At 43.5% G+C, this 15812-nt stretch overlaps 1 protein-coding gene across 1 annotated transcript in view; it reads left to right on the top strand.

Annotated features, from left to right (window-relative positions):
* LOC311145156 (protein mono-ADP-ribosyltransferase PARP8-like) overlaps positions 1-15812 on the top strand; it is a 68196-nt gene that overhangs the window by 32502 nt on the left and 19882 nt on the right. The window contains exons 6-12 of the mRNA XM_084181354.1: positions 1531-1599; positions 10626-10720; positions 11900-11960; positions 12341-12498; positions 13671-13799; positions 14053-14428; positions 14507-14655. Of these exons, the coding sequence (XP_084037480.1) occupies positions 1531-1599; positions 10626-10720; positions 11900-11960; positions 12341-12498; positions 13671-13799; positions 14053-14428; positions 14507-14655 (1037 nt within the window). The remainder of the gene's footprint in view (positions 1-1530; positions 1600-10625; positions 10721-11899; positions 11961-12340; positions 12499-13670; positions 13800-14052; positions 14429-14506; positions 14656-15812) is intronic.

Below are 15812 nucleotides of genomic sequence, written 5' to 3'. Positions count from 1 at the left end.
AGTGGTGTAATAGTGGTGTAATAGTGGTGTAATAGTGGTGTAATAGTGTAGTGGTGTAATAGTGGTGTAATAGTATAGTGGTGTAATAGTGTAGTGGTGTAATAGTGGTGTAATAGTGGTGTAGTGGTGTAATAGTGGTGTAGTGGTGTAATAGTGGTGTAATAGTGGTGTAGTGGTGTAATAGTGCTGTAGTGGTGTAGTGGTGTAATAGTATAGTGGTGTAATAGTGGTGTAATAGTGGTGTAGTGGTGTAATAGTGTAGTGGTGTAATAGTATAGTGGTGTAGTGGTGTAATAGTGTAGTGGTGTAATAGTGTAGTGGTGTAATAGTGGTGTAATAGTGGTGTAATAGTGGTGTAATAGTGTAGTGGTGTAATAGTGGTGTAATAGTGGTGTAATAGTGTAGTGGTGTAATAGTGGTGTAATAGTGTAGTGGTGTAATAGTGGTGTAATAGTGGTGTAATAGTGGTGTAATAGTGGTGTAATAGTGGTGTAATAGTGTAGTGGTGTAATAGTGGTGTAATAGTGGTGTAATAGTGGTGTAATAGTGGTGTAATAGTGGTGTAATAGTGGTGTAATAGTGTAGTGGTGTAATAGTGGTGTAGTGGTGTAATAGTGGTGTAATAGTATAGTGGTGTAATAGTGTAGTGGTGTAATAGTGGTGTAATAGTGGTGTAATAGTGTAGTGGTGTAATAGTGCTTGAGGCGTCACTACAGACCCCCTGGTTCGATTCCAGGCTGTATCACAATCCGGCCGTGATTGGGAGTTCCATAGGGCGGCGCACAATTTGGCCCAGCGTCGTCCGGGTTTGGCCGGGGTAGGACGTCATTGTAAATAAGAATTTGTTCTTAACTGACTTGCCTAATTAAATGAAGGTTAAATGAACAGAAAATGGTGGTATAATAGTGTAATAACATGTATGATAACGTAATGTGTATTAGTATGTAATAACGTGTGTAATTACTAATAGTGTGTAGCAACGTGTGTAATTACTAATAGTGTGTAGCAACGTGTGTAATTACTAATAGTGTGTAGCAACGTGTGTAATTACTAATAGTGTGTAGCAACGTGTGTATTAACTATAGTAACTGTTTAATAGTGTGTAATAAGTTTGTAATAGTTTCTTCCGAGTTGGCGCAGTGGTCTAAGGCAGTGCTAACTGTGCCACTAGAGATCCTGGTTCGAATCCAGGCTCTGTCGTAGCCGGCCGTGACCGGGAGACCCATGGGGCGGCGCGCAATTGGCCCAGCGTCGTCCAGGGTAGGGGGAGGGAATGGCCGGCAGGGGATGTAGCTCAGTTGGTAGAGCATGGCGTTTGCAAAGCCAGGGTTGTGGGTTCGATTCCCACGTGGGGGGGCCAGTATGAAATATAAAAAAATAATGTATGCACTCACTAACTGTAAGTCGCTCTGGATAAGAGCGTCTGCTAAAATGACTAAAATGTTTTTAAAAAATGTAAATATAAATGTGCTTAACGTTTTTAATAACTGTATAATAATAGTATGTAATAACGTGTGTAACATCCCCTAGTGCCACTATGCCATAGAGGAGGACTCTGAGGGGGATGCTGACTCGGAGGAGTTTTACTATGGAGGTCAGGTAAGAGTCAAGACAGACACACACACACTATGGAGGTCAGCCAAGCGTCAAGCCTCATCTCCTCCTTAACAACTGCTGTAACATATTAACCATTAGATCGCCAGCGTTCAGCCCTCTCTTAGCTACGGTGGCAGTAGATATCCTAGGGCAGGTTTCCCAGACACAAATTAAGCCTAGTCCTGGACTGAAAAGCACTTTGGGTAATTATTTTTAGTCCAGGTCAAGGCTTAATCTGTGTCCAGGAAACCACCCCCTAGCTACAGTGGCAGTAAGTTTAACTCCTGATAAAGAGTGACCCAGCAGCTCAGAAATCAAAGCTCCAGACCTCCCCTGGCGTCTCCACCTGATTTCTTGGCAGATTTCCCTAAAGTAGTCCTTAGACTTATCATGTATAAAGCTTTTTATATTTTCAGTCGGCTCACTCAGAAAGAGACCCGAGGCTCATTCCTCATTCCTCACTCCTCACTCCTCATTCCTCATCGTAGTGGGACGTTTCTATCACCCAAATGACTTTCCTATATACGGCTGTTCTGATGAGCGATGGCTGCCTCCCCCGTCTCCAGCTCTACATCTCTCTCATTCCTTCTCCTCCTACCTGTTGATTTGGTGAACTTTGTTCGGCCTCTTGTGACAACGCGTCTGAAGTTCGTTTGAGTGATTAGTCCCCGTGTAGCTCAGTTGGTAGATAGAGCATGGCGCTTGCAACGCCGGGGTTGTGGGTTCGTTTCCCACAGGGAACCAGTATGAAAATGTATGCACTCACTAACTGTAAGTCGCTCTGGATAAAAGCGTTCGGAACTTCCATTCCTGTGGCGGTCCTCATGAGAGCCAGTTTCATCACAGCGCTTGATGGTTTTTGCGACTGCACTTGAAGAAACTTTCAAAGTTCTTGAAATGTTCCGGATTGACTGACCTTCATGTCTTAAAGTAATGATGGACTGTCGTTTCTCTTTGCTTATTTGAGCTGCTCTTGCCATAATATGGACTTGGTCTTTTACCAAATAGAGCTACCTTGTCACAACACAACTGATTGGCTGAAACGCATTAAGAAGGAAAGAAATTCCACAAATTAACTGTTAAGAAGGCACACCTGTTAATTGAAATGCATTCCAGGTGACTACCTCATGAAGCTGGTTGAGAGAATGCCAAGAGTGTGCAAAGCTGTCATCAAGGCAAAGGGTGGCTACTTTGAAGAATGTCAAATATAAAATTTTCATTTGTTTAACACTTTTTGGGTTACTACATGATTCCATATGTGTTATTTCATAGTTTTGATGTCTTCACTATCATTCTACAATGTAGAAAATAGTAAAAAGAAAGAAAAACCCTCGAATGAGTAGGTGTGTCTAAACTTTTGACTGGTATTCACCGTAATATGGCCATCTTCCTCTGACGGGTATTGTGTGTGTATATGTACCCTGCGCTGGTGCTTTGGGAAATGTCACGTCAGCAACACGTTATATATGGGCCCTTCAAACGCTTCTAGATATAACACTCTGTATTAACCTCCTAGATTGGAGGACTAGTGTGTTTTAGGTGAAATAATGCTGAAGCTGTAGGACCTTGTTTCATATACAAGATGGCCATATTACGGTAAGCATTTCACTGGAAGGTCTACACCTGTTTTGTATTCAGCGCATGTGACAAATACAATTTGATTTGATGGCTGATATTCTTTGTATGTTTGAGTAGACAGGGATGTCATTTAAGGATTTTGGGCACTAGCCACCATTTTTACTAGCCCATTTGCAAACTGCCATAGGATATTTAAAAAGACAAAATGTCACTTGCCAGCGGGCTAGTTGGGTACGTTTTCTACTAGCCTGGTCTGAAAAGTACTAGCCTGGGGCTAGCTTAATATCGATTAATGGGAGTAGGCCAAAATAATGTTTACTTAATGTCAGTAAGTATACTGTAGTTAGTGTTTTCTTTATCAATAACATAACAAATGTTTTAAATAGGGGTGTGCCGATCTCGTCATACCAGTAATTGTATGTTTCTACAACTTGATTGGAGTCCACCTGTGGTAAATTCAATTGATTGGACATCATTTGGAAAGGCACACACCTGTCTATATAAGGTCCCACAGTTGACACTGCATGTCAGAGCAAAAACCAAGACATGAGGTCGAAGGAAGAGCTCCGAGACAGGATTGTGTCGAGGCACAGATCTGGGGAAGGGTACCAACAAATGTCTGCATCATTGAAGGTCCCCAAGAACACAGTGGCCTCCATCATTCTTAAATGGAAGAAGTTTGGAACCACCAAGACTCTTCCTAGAGCTGGCCCTCGGTCAAACTGAGCAATTGGGGGAAAAGGGCCTTGGTCAGGGAGGTGACCAAGAACCCGATGGTCACTCTGTCAGAGCTCCAGAGTTCCTCTGTGGAGATGGGAGAACCTTCCAGAAGGATAACCATCTCTGCAGCACTCCACCAATCAGGCCTTTATGGGAAGAGTGGCCAGAAGGAAGCCACTCCTCAGTAAAAGGCACATGACAGCTCGCTTGGAGTTTGCCAAAATGCACATAAAGACTCTCAGACCATGAGAAACAAGATTCTCTGGTCTGTTGAAACCAAGATTGAACTCTTTGGCCTGAATGCCAAGCATCACGTCTCGAGGAAACCTGGCACCATCTCTACGGTGAAGCATGGTGGTGGCAGCATCATGCTGTGGGGATGTTTTTCGGCGGCAGGGACTGGGAGACTAGTCAGGATCGAGGGAAAGATGAACAGAGCAAAGTACAGAGAGATCAGCCAGAGCCCGGATTTGAACCCGATCTAACATCTCTGGAGAGACCTGAAAATAGCTGTGCAGCGACGCTCCCCATACAACCTGACAGAGCTTGAGAGGATCTGCAGAGAAGAATGGGAGAAACTCCCCAAATACAGGTGTGCCAAGCTTGTAGCGTCACACCCAAGAAGACTCTAGGCTGTAATCGCTGCCAAAGGTGCTTCAACAAAGTACTGAGTAAAGGGTCTGAATACTTCTGTTTTTTATTTTTAATACATTTGCAAAAAATTTCTAATGTTTCTAATGATCTGTCGCTCTGTAAACTGGGAGAGTAGACATAACAGCAAGCAAGCTTGGATCAGGACATAACGACAGACGTGGTCAGCAATGGAATGATTATACAGTAAGACAAAGTAAGTCTACTGAACAACGCCAAGTAGAGACTAAAACAACCATATGGCCTCAGCCAAGTAGAGACTAAAACAACCATATGGCCTCAGCCAAGTAGACAGACTAAAACAACCATATGGCCTCAGCCAAGTAGACAGACTAAAACAACCATATGGCCTCAGCCAAGTAGAGACTAAAACAACCATATGGCCTCAGCCAAGTAGACAGACTAAAACAACCATATGGCCTCAGCCAAGTAGAGACTAAAACAACCATATGGCCTCAGCCAAGTAGAGACTAAAACAACCATATGGCCTCAGCCAAGTAGAGACTAAAACAACCATATGGCCTCAGCCAAGTAGAGACTAAAACAACCATATGGCCTCAGCCAAGTAGACAGACTAAAACAACCATATGGTCTCAGCCAAGTAGAGACTAAAACAACCATATGGCCTCAGCCAAGTAGACAGACTAAAACAACCATATGGCCTCAGCCAAGTAGAGACTAAAACAACCATATGGCCTCAGCCAAGTAGAGACTAAAACAACCATATGGCCTCAGCCAAGTAGACAGACTAAAACAACCATATGGCCTCAGCCAAGTAGAGACTAAAACAACCATATGGCCTCAGCCAAGTAGAGACTAAAACAACCATATGGCCTCAGCCAAGTAGAGACTAAAACAACCATATGGCCTCAGCCAAGTAGACAGACTAAAACAACCATATGGCCTCAGCCAAGTAGAGACTAAAACAACCATATGGCCCTAGCCAAGTAGACTGACTAAAACAACCATATGGACTCAGCCAAGTAGAGACTAAAACAACCATATGGCCTCAGCCAAGTAGAGACTAAAACAACCATATGGCCTCAGCCAAGTAGACCGACTCAAACAACCATATGGCCTCAGCCAAGTAGAGACTAAAACAACTATTTGGCCTCAGCCAAGTAGAGACTAAAACAACCATATGGCCTCAACCAAGTAGAGACTAAAACAACCATATGGCCTCAGCCAAGTAGACAGACTAAAACAACCATATGGCCTCAGCCAAGTAGAGACTAAAACAACCATATGGCCTCAGCCAAGTAGAGACTAAAACAACCATATGGCCTCATCCAAGTAGAGACTAAAACAACCATATGGCCTCAGCCAAGTAGAGACTAAAACAACCATATGGCCTCAGCCAAGTAGAGACTAAAACAACCATATGACCTCAGCCAAGTAGACAGACTAAAACAACCATATGGCCTCAGCCAAGTAGAGACTAAAACAACCATATGGCCTCAGCCAAGTAGAGACTAAAACAACCATATGGCCTCATCCAAGTAGAGACTAAAACAACCATATGGCCTCATCCAAGTAGAGACTAAAACAACCATATGGCCTCAGCCAAGTAGAGACTAAAACAACCATATGGCCTCAGCCAAGTAGAGACTAAAACAACCATATGACCTCAGCCAAGTAGACAGACTAAAACAACCATATGGCCTCAGCCAAGTAGAGACTAAAACAACCATATGGCCTCAGCCAAGTAGAGACTAAAACAACCATATGGCCTCAGCCAAGTAGAGACTAAAACAACCATATGGCCTCAGCCAAGTAGACAGACTAAAACAACCATATGGCCTCAGCCAAGTAGAGACTAAAACAACCATATGGCCTCAGCCAAGTAGACTGACTAAAACAACCATATGGCCTCAGCCAAGTAGAGACTAAAACAACCATATGGCCTCAGCCAAGTAGAGACTAAAACAACCATATGGCCTCAGCCAAGTAGACCGACTCAAACAACCATATGGCCTCAGCCAAGTAGAGACTAAAACAACTATTTGGCCTCAGCCAAGTAGAGACTAAAACAACCATATGGCCTCAACCAAGTAGAGACTAAAACAACCATATGGCCTCAGCCAAGTAGACAGACTAAAACAACCATATGGCCTCAGCCAAGTAGAGACTAAAACAACCATATGGCCTCAGCCAAGTAGAGACTAAAACAACCATATGGCCTCATCCAAGTAGAGACTAAAACAACCATATGGCCTCAGCCAAGTAGAGACTAAAACAACCATATGGCCTCAGCCAAGTAGAGACTAAAACAACCATATGACCTCAGCCAAGTAGACAGACTAAAACAACCATATGGCCTCAGCCAAGTAGAGACTAAAACAATCATATGGCCTCAGCCAAGTAGAGACTAAAACAACCATATGGCCTCAGCCAAGTAGAGACTAAAACAACCATATGGCCTCAGCCAAGTAGACAGACTAAAAGAACCATATGGCCTCAGCCAAGTAGACAGACTAAAACAACCATATGGCCTCAACCAAGTAGAGACTAAAACAACTATATGGCCTCAACCAAGTAGAGACTAAAACAACCATACGGCCTCAGCCAAGTAGAGACTAAAACAACCATATGGCCTCAGCCAAGTAGACCGACTAAAACAACCATATGGCCTCAGCCAAGTAGAGACTAAAACAACCATATGGCCTCAGCCAAGTAGAGACTAAAACAACTATATGGCCTCAGCCAAGTAGAGACTAAAACAACCATATGGCCTCAACCAAGTAGAGACTAAAACAACCATATGGCCTCAGCCAAGTAGACTAAAACAACCATATGGCCTCAGCCAAGTAGAGACTAAAACAACTATATGGCCTCAGCCAAGTAGACTAAAACAACCATATGGCCTCAACCAAGTAGAGACTAAAACAACCATATGGCCTCAGCCAAGTAGAGACTAAAACAACCATATGGCCTCAGCCAAGTAGACTAAAACAACCATATGGCCTCAACCAAGTAGAGACTAAAACAACCATATGGCCTCAGCCAAGTAGAGACTAAAACAACCATATGGCCTCAGTCAAGTAGAGACTAAAACAACCATATGGCCTGTCCGAGGGAGAGTGGCTTGTTCTAATCCAATCAACAGATACCCCGCCTGTTTCTTTACAGACAGAATAACTAGCCAATAGTTGTTTACAGCACACAGCTCTTCACACTGTTTTAGTGAAAGAGAGATGTGTGCTGGCAGCTGAAAAATGTATTTTTTTTTCCGATCACGCAGAATTCCAAAAAATACTTGTCGTAATCGTAATTTGTAACATTCTCCATATCCGTTACGATACTCGTTTTGTCTGAGTACTCTACACACCCCCTAGAGTTAAAGCAAAAATGTATGATGCAGTAACTCCACTATTGTCTTGAATGTGTCTGGACAGCTGTAGGGGACTTAATGTTTAATGTCTGGACAGCCGTAGGGGACCTATTTATCTGACCTTCATTAATCTGCACACAATGTTTAAAAGTGGTTAGAAGTCCAAAACTCACCGGCGATACGGTGGGACTCATTTGGTTAATGTGTCCGGACAGCTGTAGGGTGAATTTGTTCATTAATGTTCCAGTAAAAAAATTGGATTTCATTTTGCTCTTCCCAGAAATTGAACCGGCCAATGAAACAGAATAAGAGATGACACCTTGGGGAGGTAGCTGGTTGTTTATATTGGGTGCGTCCCAAATGGCACCCTGTTCCCTATATAGTGCACTACTTTAGACCAGAGAATGGCACCCTATTCCCTATATAGTGCACTACTTTAGACCAGAGAATGGCACCCTATTCCCTATATAGTGCACTACTTTAGACCAGAGAATGGCACCCTGTTCCCTATATAGTGCACTACTTTAGACCAGAGAATGGCACCCTATTCCCTATATAGTGCACTACTTTAGACCAGAGAATGGCACCCTATTCCCTATATAGTGCACTACTTTAGACCAGAGAATGGCACCCTATTCCCTATATAGTGCACTACTTTAGACCAGAGAATGGCACCCTATTCCCTATGTAGTGCACTACTTTAGACCAGAGAATGGCACCCTATTCCCTATATAGTGCACTACTTTAGACCAGAGAATGGCACCCTATTCCCTATATAGTGCACTACTTTAGACCAGAGAATGGCACCCTATTCCCTATGTAGTGCACTACTTTAGACCAGAGAATGGCACCCTATTCCCTATATAGTGCACTACTTTAGACCAGAGAATGGCACCCTATTCCCTATATAGTGCACTACTTTAGACCAGAGAATGGCACCCTATTCCCTATATAGTGCACTACTCTAGACCAGAGAATGGCACCCTATTCCCTATATAGTGCACTACTTTAGACCAGAGAATGGCACCCTAGTCCCTATATAGTGCACTACTTTAGACCAGAGAATGGCACCCTATTCCCTATATAGTGCACTACTCTAGACCAGAGAATGGCACCCTATTCCCTATATAGTGCACTACTCTAGACCAGAGAATGGCACCCTATTCCCTATATAGTGCACTACTTTAGACCAGAGAATGGCACCCTATTCCCTATATAGTGCACTACTTTAGACCAGAGAATGGCACCCTATTCCCTATATAGTGCACTACTTTAGACCAGAGAATGGCACCCTATTCCCTATATAGTGCACTACTTTAGACCAGAGAATGGCACCCTATTCCCTATATAGTGCACTACTTTAGACCAGAGAATGGCACCCTATTCCCTATGTAGTGCACTCCTTTAGACCAGAGAATGGCACCCTATTCCCTATATAGTGCACTACTTTAGACCAGAGAATGGCACCCTATTCCCTATATAGTGCACTACTTTAGACCAGAGAATGGCACCCTATTCCCTATATAGTGCACTACTTTAGACCAGAGAATGGCACCCTATTCCCTATGTAGTGCACTACTTTTTATTTGTTTTACTATTCTGGTCAAACGTAGTGCACTATATAGGGAATAGGGTGCCATTCTCTGGTCTAAAGTAGTGCACTATACAGGGAATAGGGTGCCATTCTCTGGTCTAAAGTAATGCACTATATAGGGAATAGGGTGCCATTCTCTGGTCTAAAGTAGTGCACTATATAGGGAATAGGGTGCCATTCTCTGGTCTAAAGTAGTGCACTATATAGGGAATAGGGTGCCATTCTCTGGTCTAAAGTAGTGCACTATATAGGGAATAGGGTGCCATTCTCTGGTCTAAAGTAGTGCACTATATAGGGAATAGGGTGCCATTATCTGGTCTAAAGTAGTGCACTATATAGGGAATAGGGTGCCATTCTCTGGTCTAAAGTAGTGCACTATATAGGGAATAGGGTGCCATTATCTGGTCTAAAGTAGTGCACTATATAGGGAATAGGGTGCCATTTGGGACACAGACCCACCAAGTCTCCTTCTCTTCTCAGTGAAACTCATTTGTTCTCTGTGAGTATTTGGAACGTTCAGATTAAAGCATACCCACTGGGCACAGATGGCATTTCAATGTCTAGCTTTGATAACATTTTGGTTGAATTCAACGTGAAATTAACAAAGAAAAAAATCACCATGTCATTAGATTTAGGTTAAAGGTTGGGTGAAAAAAAAAAAATGAAATTCCTTTACGTTGATTTACTTTTTGCAAATCCAATCAGTTTTTCACGTTGATTCAACGTCATCACATTGAATGTATTTGTTGAAATGACGTGGAAACAATGTTGATTCAATCAGTTTCGCCCAGTGTGTATACTGTAGGGCAAACCCGTTTATTGTTCTGCTGTGTTTTTGGTCTTGTCTGACAAAAGCACAAAATGTCCTTGGCAGCTGATTTGTCGTGTTTTGGGTCTCTCTAGAGATCTGGCCAATCATTACAGTTTAGTGGAGGGGAGGGAAAAGGGACCACGGTTAAAGCAGTCCTTTCAGGTCTCCCCTCTGAGCCAGGTTCCTCTCTCGGTATCGTTCTTCTAGGGAGTTTTTGCCGGTCACTGTGCCTGTGATTCTGCTTGCTCTTTGGGGTCTAAGCTACTGTGAAGAGGTGCTGCTGATGGGAAAAAAAAAAAATTTAAAACACGTTTCATTGATTTATTGACGTCTCTCTCTGATAGGTGAACTCTGATGGCGAGCTCCACAAGCACCCCCAGTTGGAGGCGGACCTGGCGGCGGTCCGGGAGATGTACGGACACCACGCAGTATCTCTCAGGTAATAATAATATACAGCGCATTCGGAAAGTATTCAGACCCCTTGACTTTTTCCACATGTTACGTTACAGCCTTATTCTAAAATGGTTCAAATAAAAAATGTTTTCTCATCAATCTACACACAATACCCCCATAATGACAAAAAGCGAAAACAGGTTTTTAGATTGTTTTGCAAATTTATACAAAATTAAAATCAAATGCATATTTTACATAGGTGTTCAGATCCTTTGCTATGAGACTTGAAATTGAGCTCTGGTGCATCCTGTTTCCATTGATCATCCTTGAGATGTTTCTACAACTTGATTGGAGTCCACCTGTGGTAAATTCAATTGATTGGACGTGATTTGGAAAGGCACACACCTGTCTATATAAGGTCCCACAGTTGACAGTGCATGTTAGACCAAAAACCAATCCATGAGGTCGAAGGAATAATCCGTAGAGCTCCGAGACAGGACTGTCGAGGCACAGATCTGGGAAAGGGTACCAAAAAATGTCTGCAGCATTGAAGGTCCCCAAGAACACAGTGGCCTCCATCATTCTTCAATGGAAGAAGTTTGGAACCACCAAGACCCTTCTTAGAGCTGTACCCCCGGCCAAACTGAGCAATTGGGGGAGAAGGGCCTTGGTCAGGGAGGTGACCAAGAACCCGATGGTCACTCTGACAGAGATCCAGAGTTCCTCTGTGGAGATGGGAGAACCTTCCAGAAGGACAACCATCTCTGCAGCACTCCACCAATCAGGCCTTTATGGGAAGAGTGGCCAGACGGAAGCCACTCCTCAGTAAAAAGGCACATGACAGCCAGCTTGGAGTTTTCCAAAAAGCACCTAAAGAAACAAGATTCTCTGGTCTGATGAAACGTCACGTCTGGAGGAAACCTGGCACCATCCCTACGGTGAAGCATGGGGGTGGGGGGGGGGTTGCACCATTCTATGTTGAGAATAAGATATGAAAGGGTAGCTGTGCTGAATAATGCATGTTCATTGTAATGCTGATATACAACTTCAAACATGTTTTCAAGATGAAACGGCTCTCGATCAACATCTTTGTTACAGACATTTCAAAGTAGCCAAGAGACAATGCAGAAAATATCAAAGTATAGCTTTGGTTGAAATAATCTGCACGTTGACTCTGATTTGATTAGAAAATATGCAATATGTTCATCTTTCTAATCTATTGTAGGGAATATGGTGCCATTGACGATGTGGACATTGATCTCCACATCGACGTCAGTTTCCTAGATGTAAGTATTATTAGTATTATTAGTATTATAGTATTATTAGTATTACCTTTTAATTCGTATCTGCTAAATGACTAACATGTAAATGTAATTACCATTCCTTCCATTTTGTTGCTTTTCATTTAGTCGTTTTGATCTGATATATCTGATGAGCCGAACACTTGCATATCAGATTTATTTGACAATTGAAAAATACAATTCAGGCACACAAGTGTATTGACTGCATTTAACCTTGTAGGTCTACACCCTAACCTAACATGGTTTAGTGGATTGACTCCATTTAATATCATTGAATATGTCAACAGGATGTAAAAAAAAAAATAGACACGTTTATGATCTTCATTGTTCTTATGTCATTTTTTAATTTTTTTGGGGGTCATCAGGAGGAAATAGCCCTAGCGTGGGACGTGATCCGGAGGGAGCCGGTGATCGTGCGTCTCCACTGCTCTCTGACACAGTACCTGAACGGACCGGTCCCCACAGTGGACGTGTTCCAGACATCCACTAAAGACCGGTTTGGACTGGGACATCAGATGAAGAAGTAAGTATCTCCTGAGTGGCGCAGTGGTCTAAGGCGCCGCATCGCAGTGCTAAATGTGCCACTAGAGATCCTGGTTCGAATCCAGGCTCTGTCGCAGCCGGCCGCGACCGGGAGACTCATGGGCGGCGCACAATTGGCCCAGCGTCGTCCAGGGTTGGGGAGGGAATGGCCGGCAGGGATGTAGCTCAGTTGATAGAGCATGGCGTTTGCAACGCCAGGGTTGTGGGTTCGATTCCCACGGGGGGCCAGTATAAAAAAATAATATAAAATATGTATTCACTAACTGTAAGTCGCTCTGGATAAGAGCGTCTGCTAAATGACTAAAATGTAAAATGTAAATGTAAGTGACAGATGGTTCTAATATCACAAGCACCTTTCAACATTACAGAATGAATACTTATGTAAATAATGTATTTCTGTTATTTTTAATACATTTACAAACGTTTCTAAAAACCTGTTTTCGCTTTGTCATTATGGGGTATTTTGTGTAGATTGCTGAGGATTTTAAAAAAATGTAATCCATTTTAGAATAAGGCTGTAACGTAACAAAATGTGGAAAAAGTCAAGGGGTCTGAATACTTTCCGAAGGCACTGTAGGTGGCAACCTTTCACCGCAGATGCGGAAGTGCGACACTGGCGGATGTGGTGGATTGAGACGCATCCAATGCAAAAAAACACGTCTCTAGCTTAAATTGCTGGATTTTAATGGGGATTTTTTTTGTTATGTAACTTAGATTGACGCAATCGTGGTCCTCTGTAGCTCAGCTGGTAGAGCACGGCGCTTGTAACGCCAAGGTAGTGGGTTCGATCCCCGGGACCACCCCATACACAAAAAAATGTATGCACGCATGACTGTAAGTCGCTTTGGATAAAAGCGTCTGCTAAATGGCATATTATTATTATTATTATTATTATTATTATTATTATTATTATTATTATTATTATTATTAGTATCAATTGACTCTAGTGGGTTTTAATAGATACAATGATTTTTCTACAACTAGATACAATTCTCAGTTAGTAGTTAACATTAGAGCAGACAAGGTAATGTCAGTCTTTTGAAGGTCATTAGCCGAATCTGTTGAATTGTGGATCCCTTCGTTGGGTAACACGTTTGTTTCTTCTCTCTCACAAAGATAACGTAGACGTTACATCCTTTTTCCTCTCTTCAGGATAATGCAGACGTTTGTCACCCAGCAGTGGAAACACCAAAGTAAAGAGAAGCTCAACTGCCCTCACAACAAAAACAAGGGTGACAAGAAGGTCAAGTCTCCCCTCCACATCTTCTCAACGCTCCGCAGGTCAGAGAGACATCATAACGCTGACATTTGATGTCTTAACAGAATGATTGATATGAACCAGTCTGTCACTATATTTTAAACTACAGACGTTTCTTGTCCCTTACCACATAGGCACTTTCTGTATCTGAAAGGATCAGATAGGTATGATATGGTAGTATCTCCACCTTGCTCTCTGATTGGTTAGGCAGAATTGAGCCTGAGTTTACTCTTTCCGTTCCCATCATTTGGACAATAAAGTTATCTTCATCTTCAGATCTCCCAGCTACCCGCCTCCCGGCTGCGTCAAGAGCAAGAAGAAGCTGAAGCCAGAACAAGATGGCGTCTCTAAATCCCACCGCCTTCTCCGCCGGACGTGCACCAGCACCGTCAAACAGCAGGTCGAGGCGGACGGCTGCGACCCCGCGGTCCCTGGGACCAAGACCACCCACCGTCTCCTGGGCCATTCCCTGTCCAGCGGAGACCCCCGTATGGACCACGGAGGAGGGCCCGGCCCCGGACCACTGCCTCTCAAACCCCACCGCCTGGGCAGGCCCTGCACGGCTGTGGTCAAACCAGAGGACCTCCGCCCCGCTCCCCACAAGCTCCTGCCTCGCTCGTGCTCCGGCGACCCCCGCTGTGAGCACCCGGGGGTGGGAGGAAGTGGGATGGGCCTGGGTGGTGGAGGGAGTGTAGGTAGTCTTGGGGGAGGTGGTGGTGGGATGGGCCAGGGTAGTGGTGGTGGTGGTGGTGGGGGTAGTCTCGGTGGAGGTAGTCTCGGGGGATGTTTGAAGCACCACAGGCTGCTCAGTAGGTCGTGCTCTGGTTCTATCAGGACGGAGGAGCTGGATGGACTGAAACACCACCACCTGCTCAGCAGGTAAGATGAGAGAACATATTAACATAACATAGTACTTTATTAGTCCCCGAAGAAAGGAACATTTGTTTGCACCAGATGATACATAAATACACAACAACAAACACTAAAAGCAGCACTTCATGTGACGGCATGTTACTGCAGGTCCTAATACCTCATCAATACATGTGACTCCATGTTACTGCAGGTCCTAATACCTCATCAATTCATGTGACTCCATGTTACTGCAGGTCCTAATACCTCATCAATTCATGTGACTCCATGTTACTGCAGGTCCTAATACCTCATCAGTACATGTGACTCCATGTTACTGCAGGTCCTAATACCTCATCAATACATGTGACTCCATGTTACTGCAGGTCCTAATACCTCATCAGTACATGTGACTCCATGTTACTGCAGGTCCTAATACCTCATCAGTACATGTGACTCCATGTTACTGCAGGTCCTAATACCTCATCAATACATGTGACTCCATGTTACTGCAGGTCCTAATACCTCATCAGTACATGTGACTCCATGTTACTGCAGGTCCTAATACCTCATCAATACATGTGACTCCATGTTACTGCAGGTCCTAATACCTCATCAATTCATGTGACTCCATGTTACTGCAGGTCCTAATACCTCATCAGTACATGTGACTCCATGTTACTGCAGGTCCTAATACCTCATCAATACATGTGACTCCATGTTACTGCAGGTCCTAATACCTCATCAATTCATGTGACTCCATGTTACTGCAGGTCCTAATACCTCATCAATACATGTGACTCCATGTTACTGCAGGTCCTAATACCTCATCAATACATGTGACTCCATGTTACTGCAGGTCCTAATACCTCATCAGTACATGTGACTCCATGTTACTGCAGGTCCTAATACCTCATCAATACATGTGACTCCATGTTACTGCAGGTCCTAATACCTCATCAATTCATGTGACTCCATGTTACTGCAGGTCCTAATACCTCATCAGTACATGTGACTCCATGTTACTGCAGGTCCTAATACCTCATCAGTACATGTGACTCCATGTTACTGCAGGTCCTAATACCTCATCAATTCATGTGACTCCATGTTACTGCAGGTCCTAATACCTCATCAATACATGTGACTCCATGTTACTGCAGGTCCTAATACCTCATCAATTCATGTGA

This window comes from Coregonus lavaretus (genome assembly GCF_964263955.1).
Source record: "Coregonus lavaretus genome assembly, chromosome: 17".
Taxonomy (NCBI): domain Eukaryota; kingdom Metazoa; phylum Chordata; class Actinopteri; order Salmoniformes; family Salmonidae; genus Coregonus; species Coregonus lavaretus.
The sequence above is the reverse complement of the archived record's forward strand: the minus strand, read 5'-3'. Positions and strand labels throughout refer to the sequence as shown.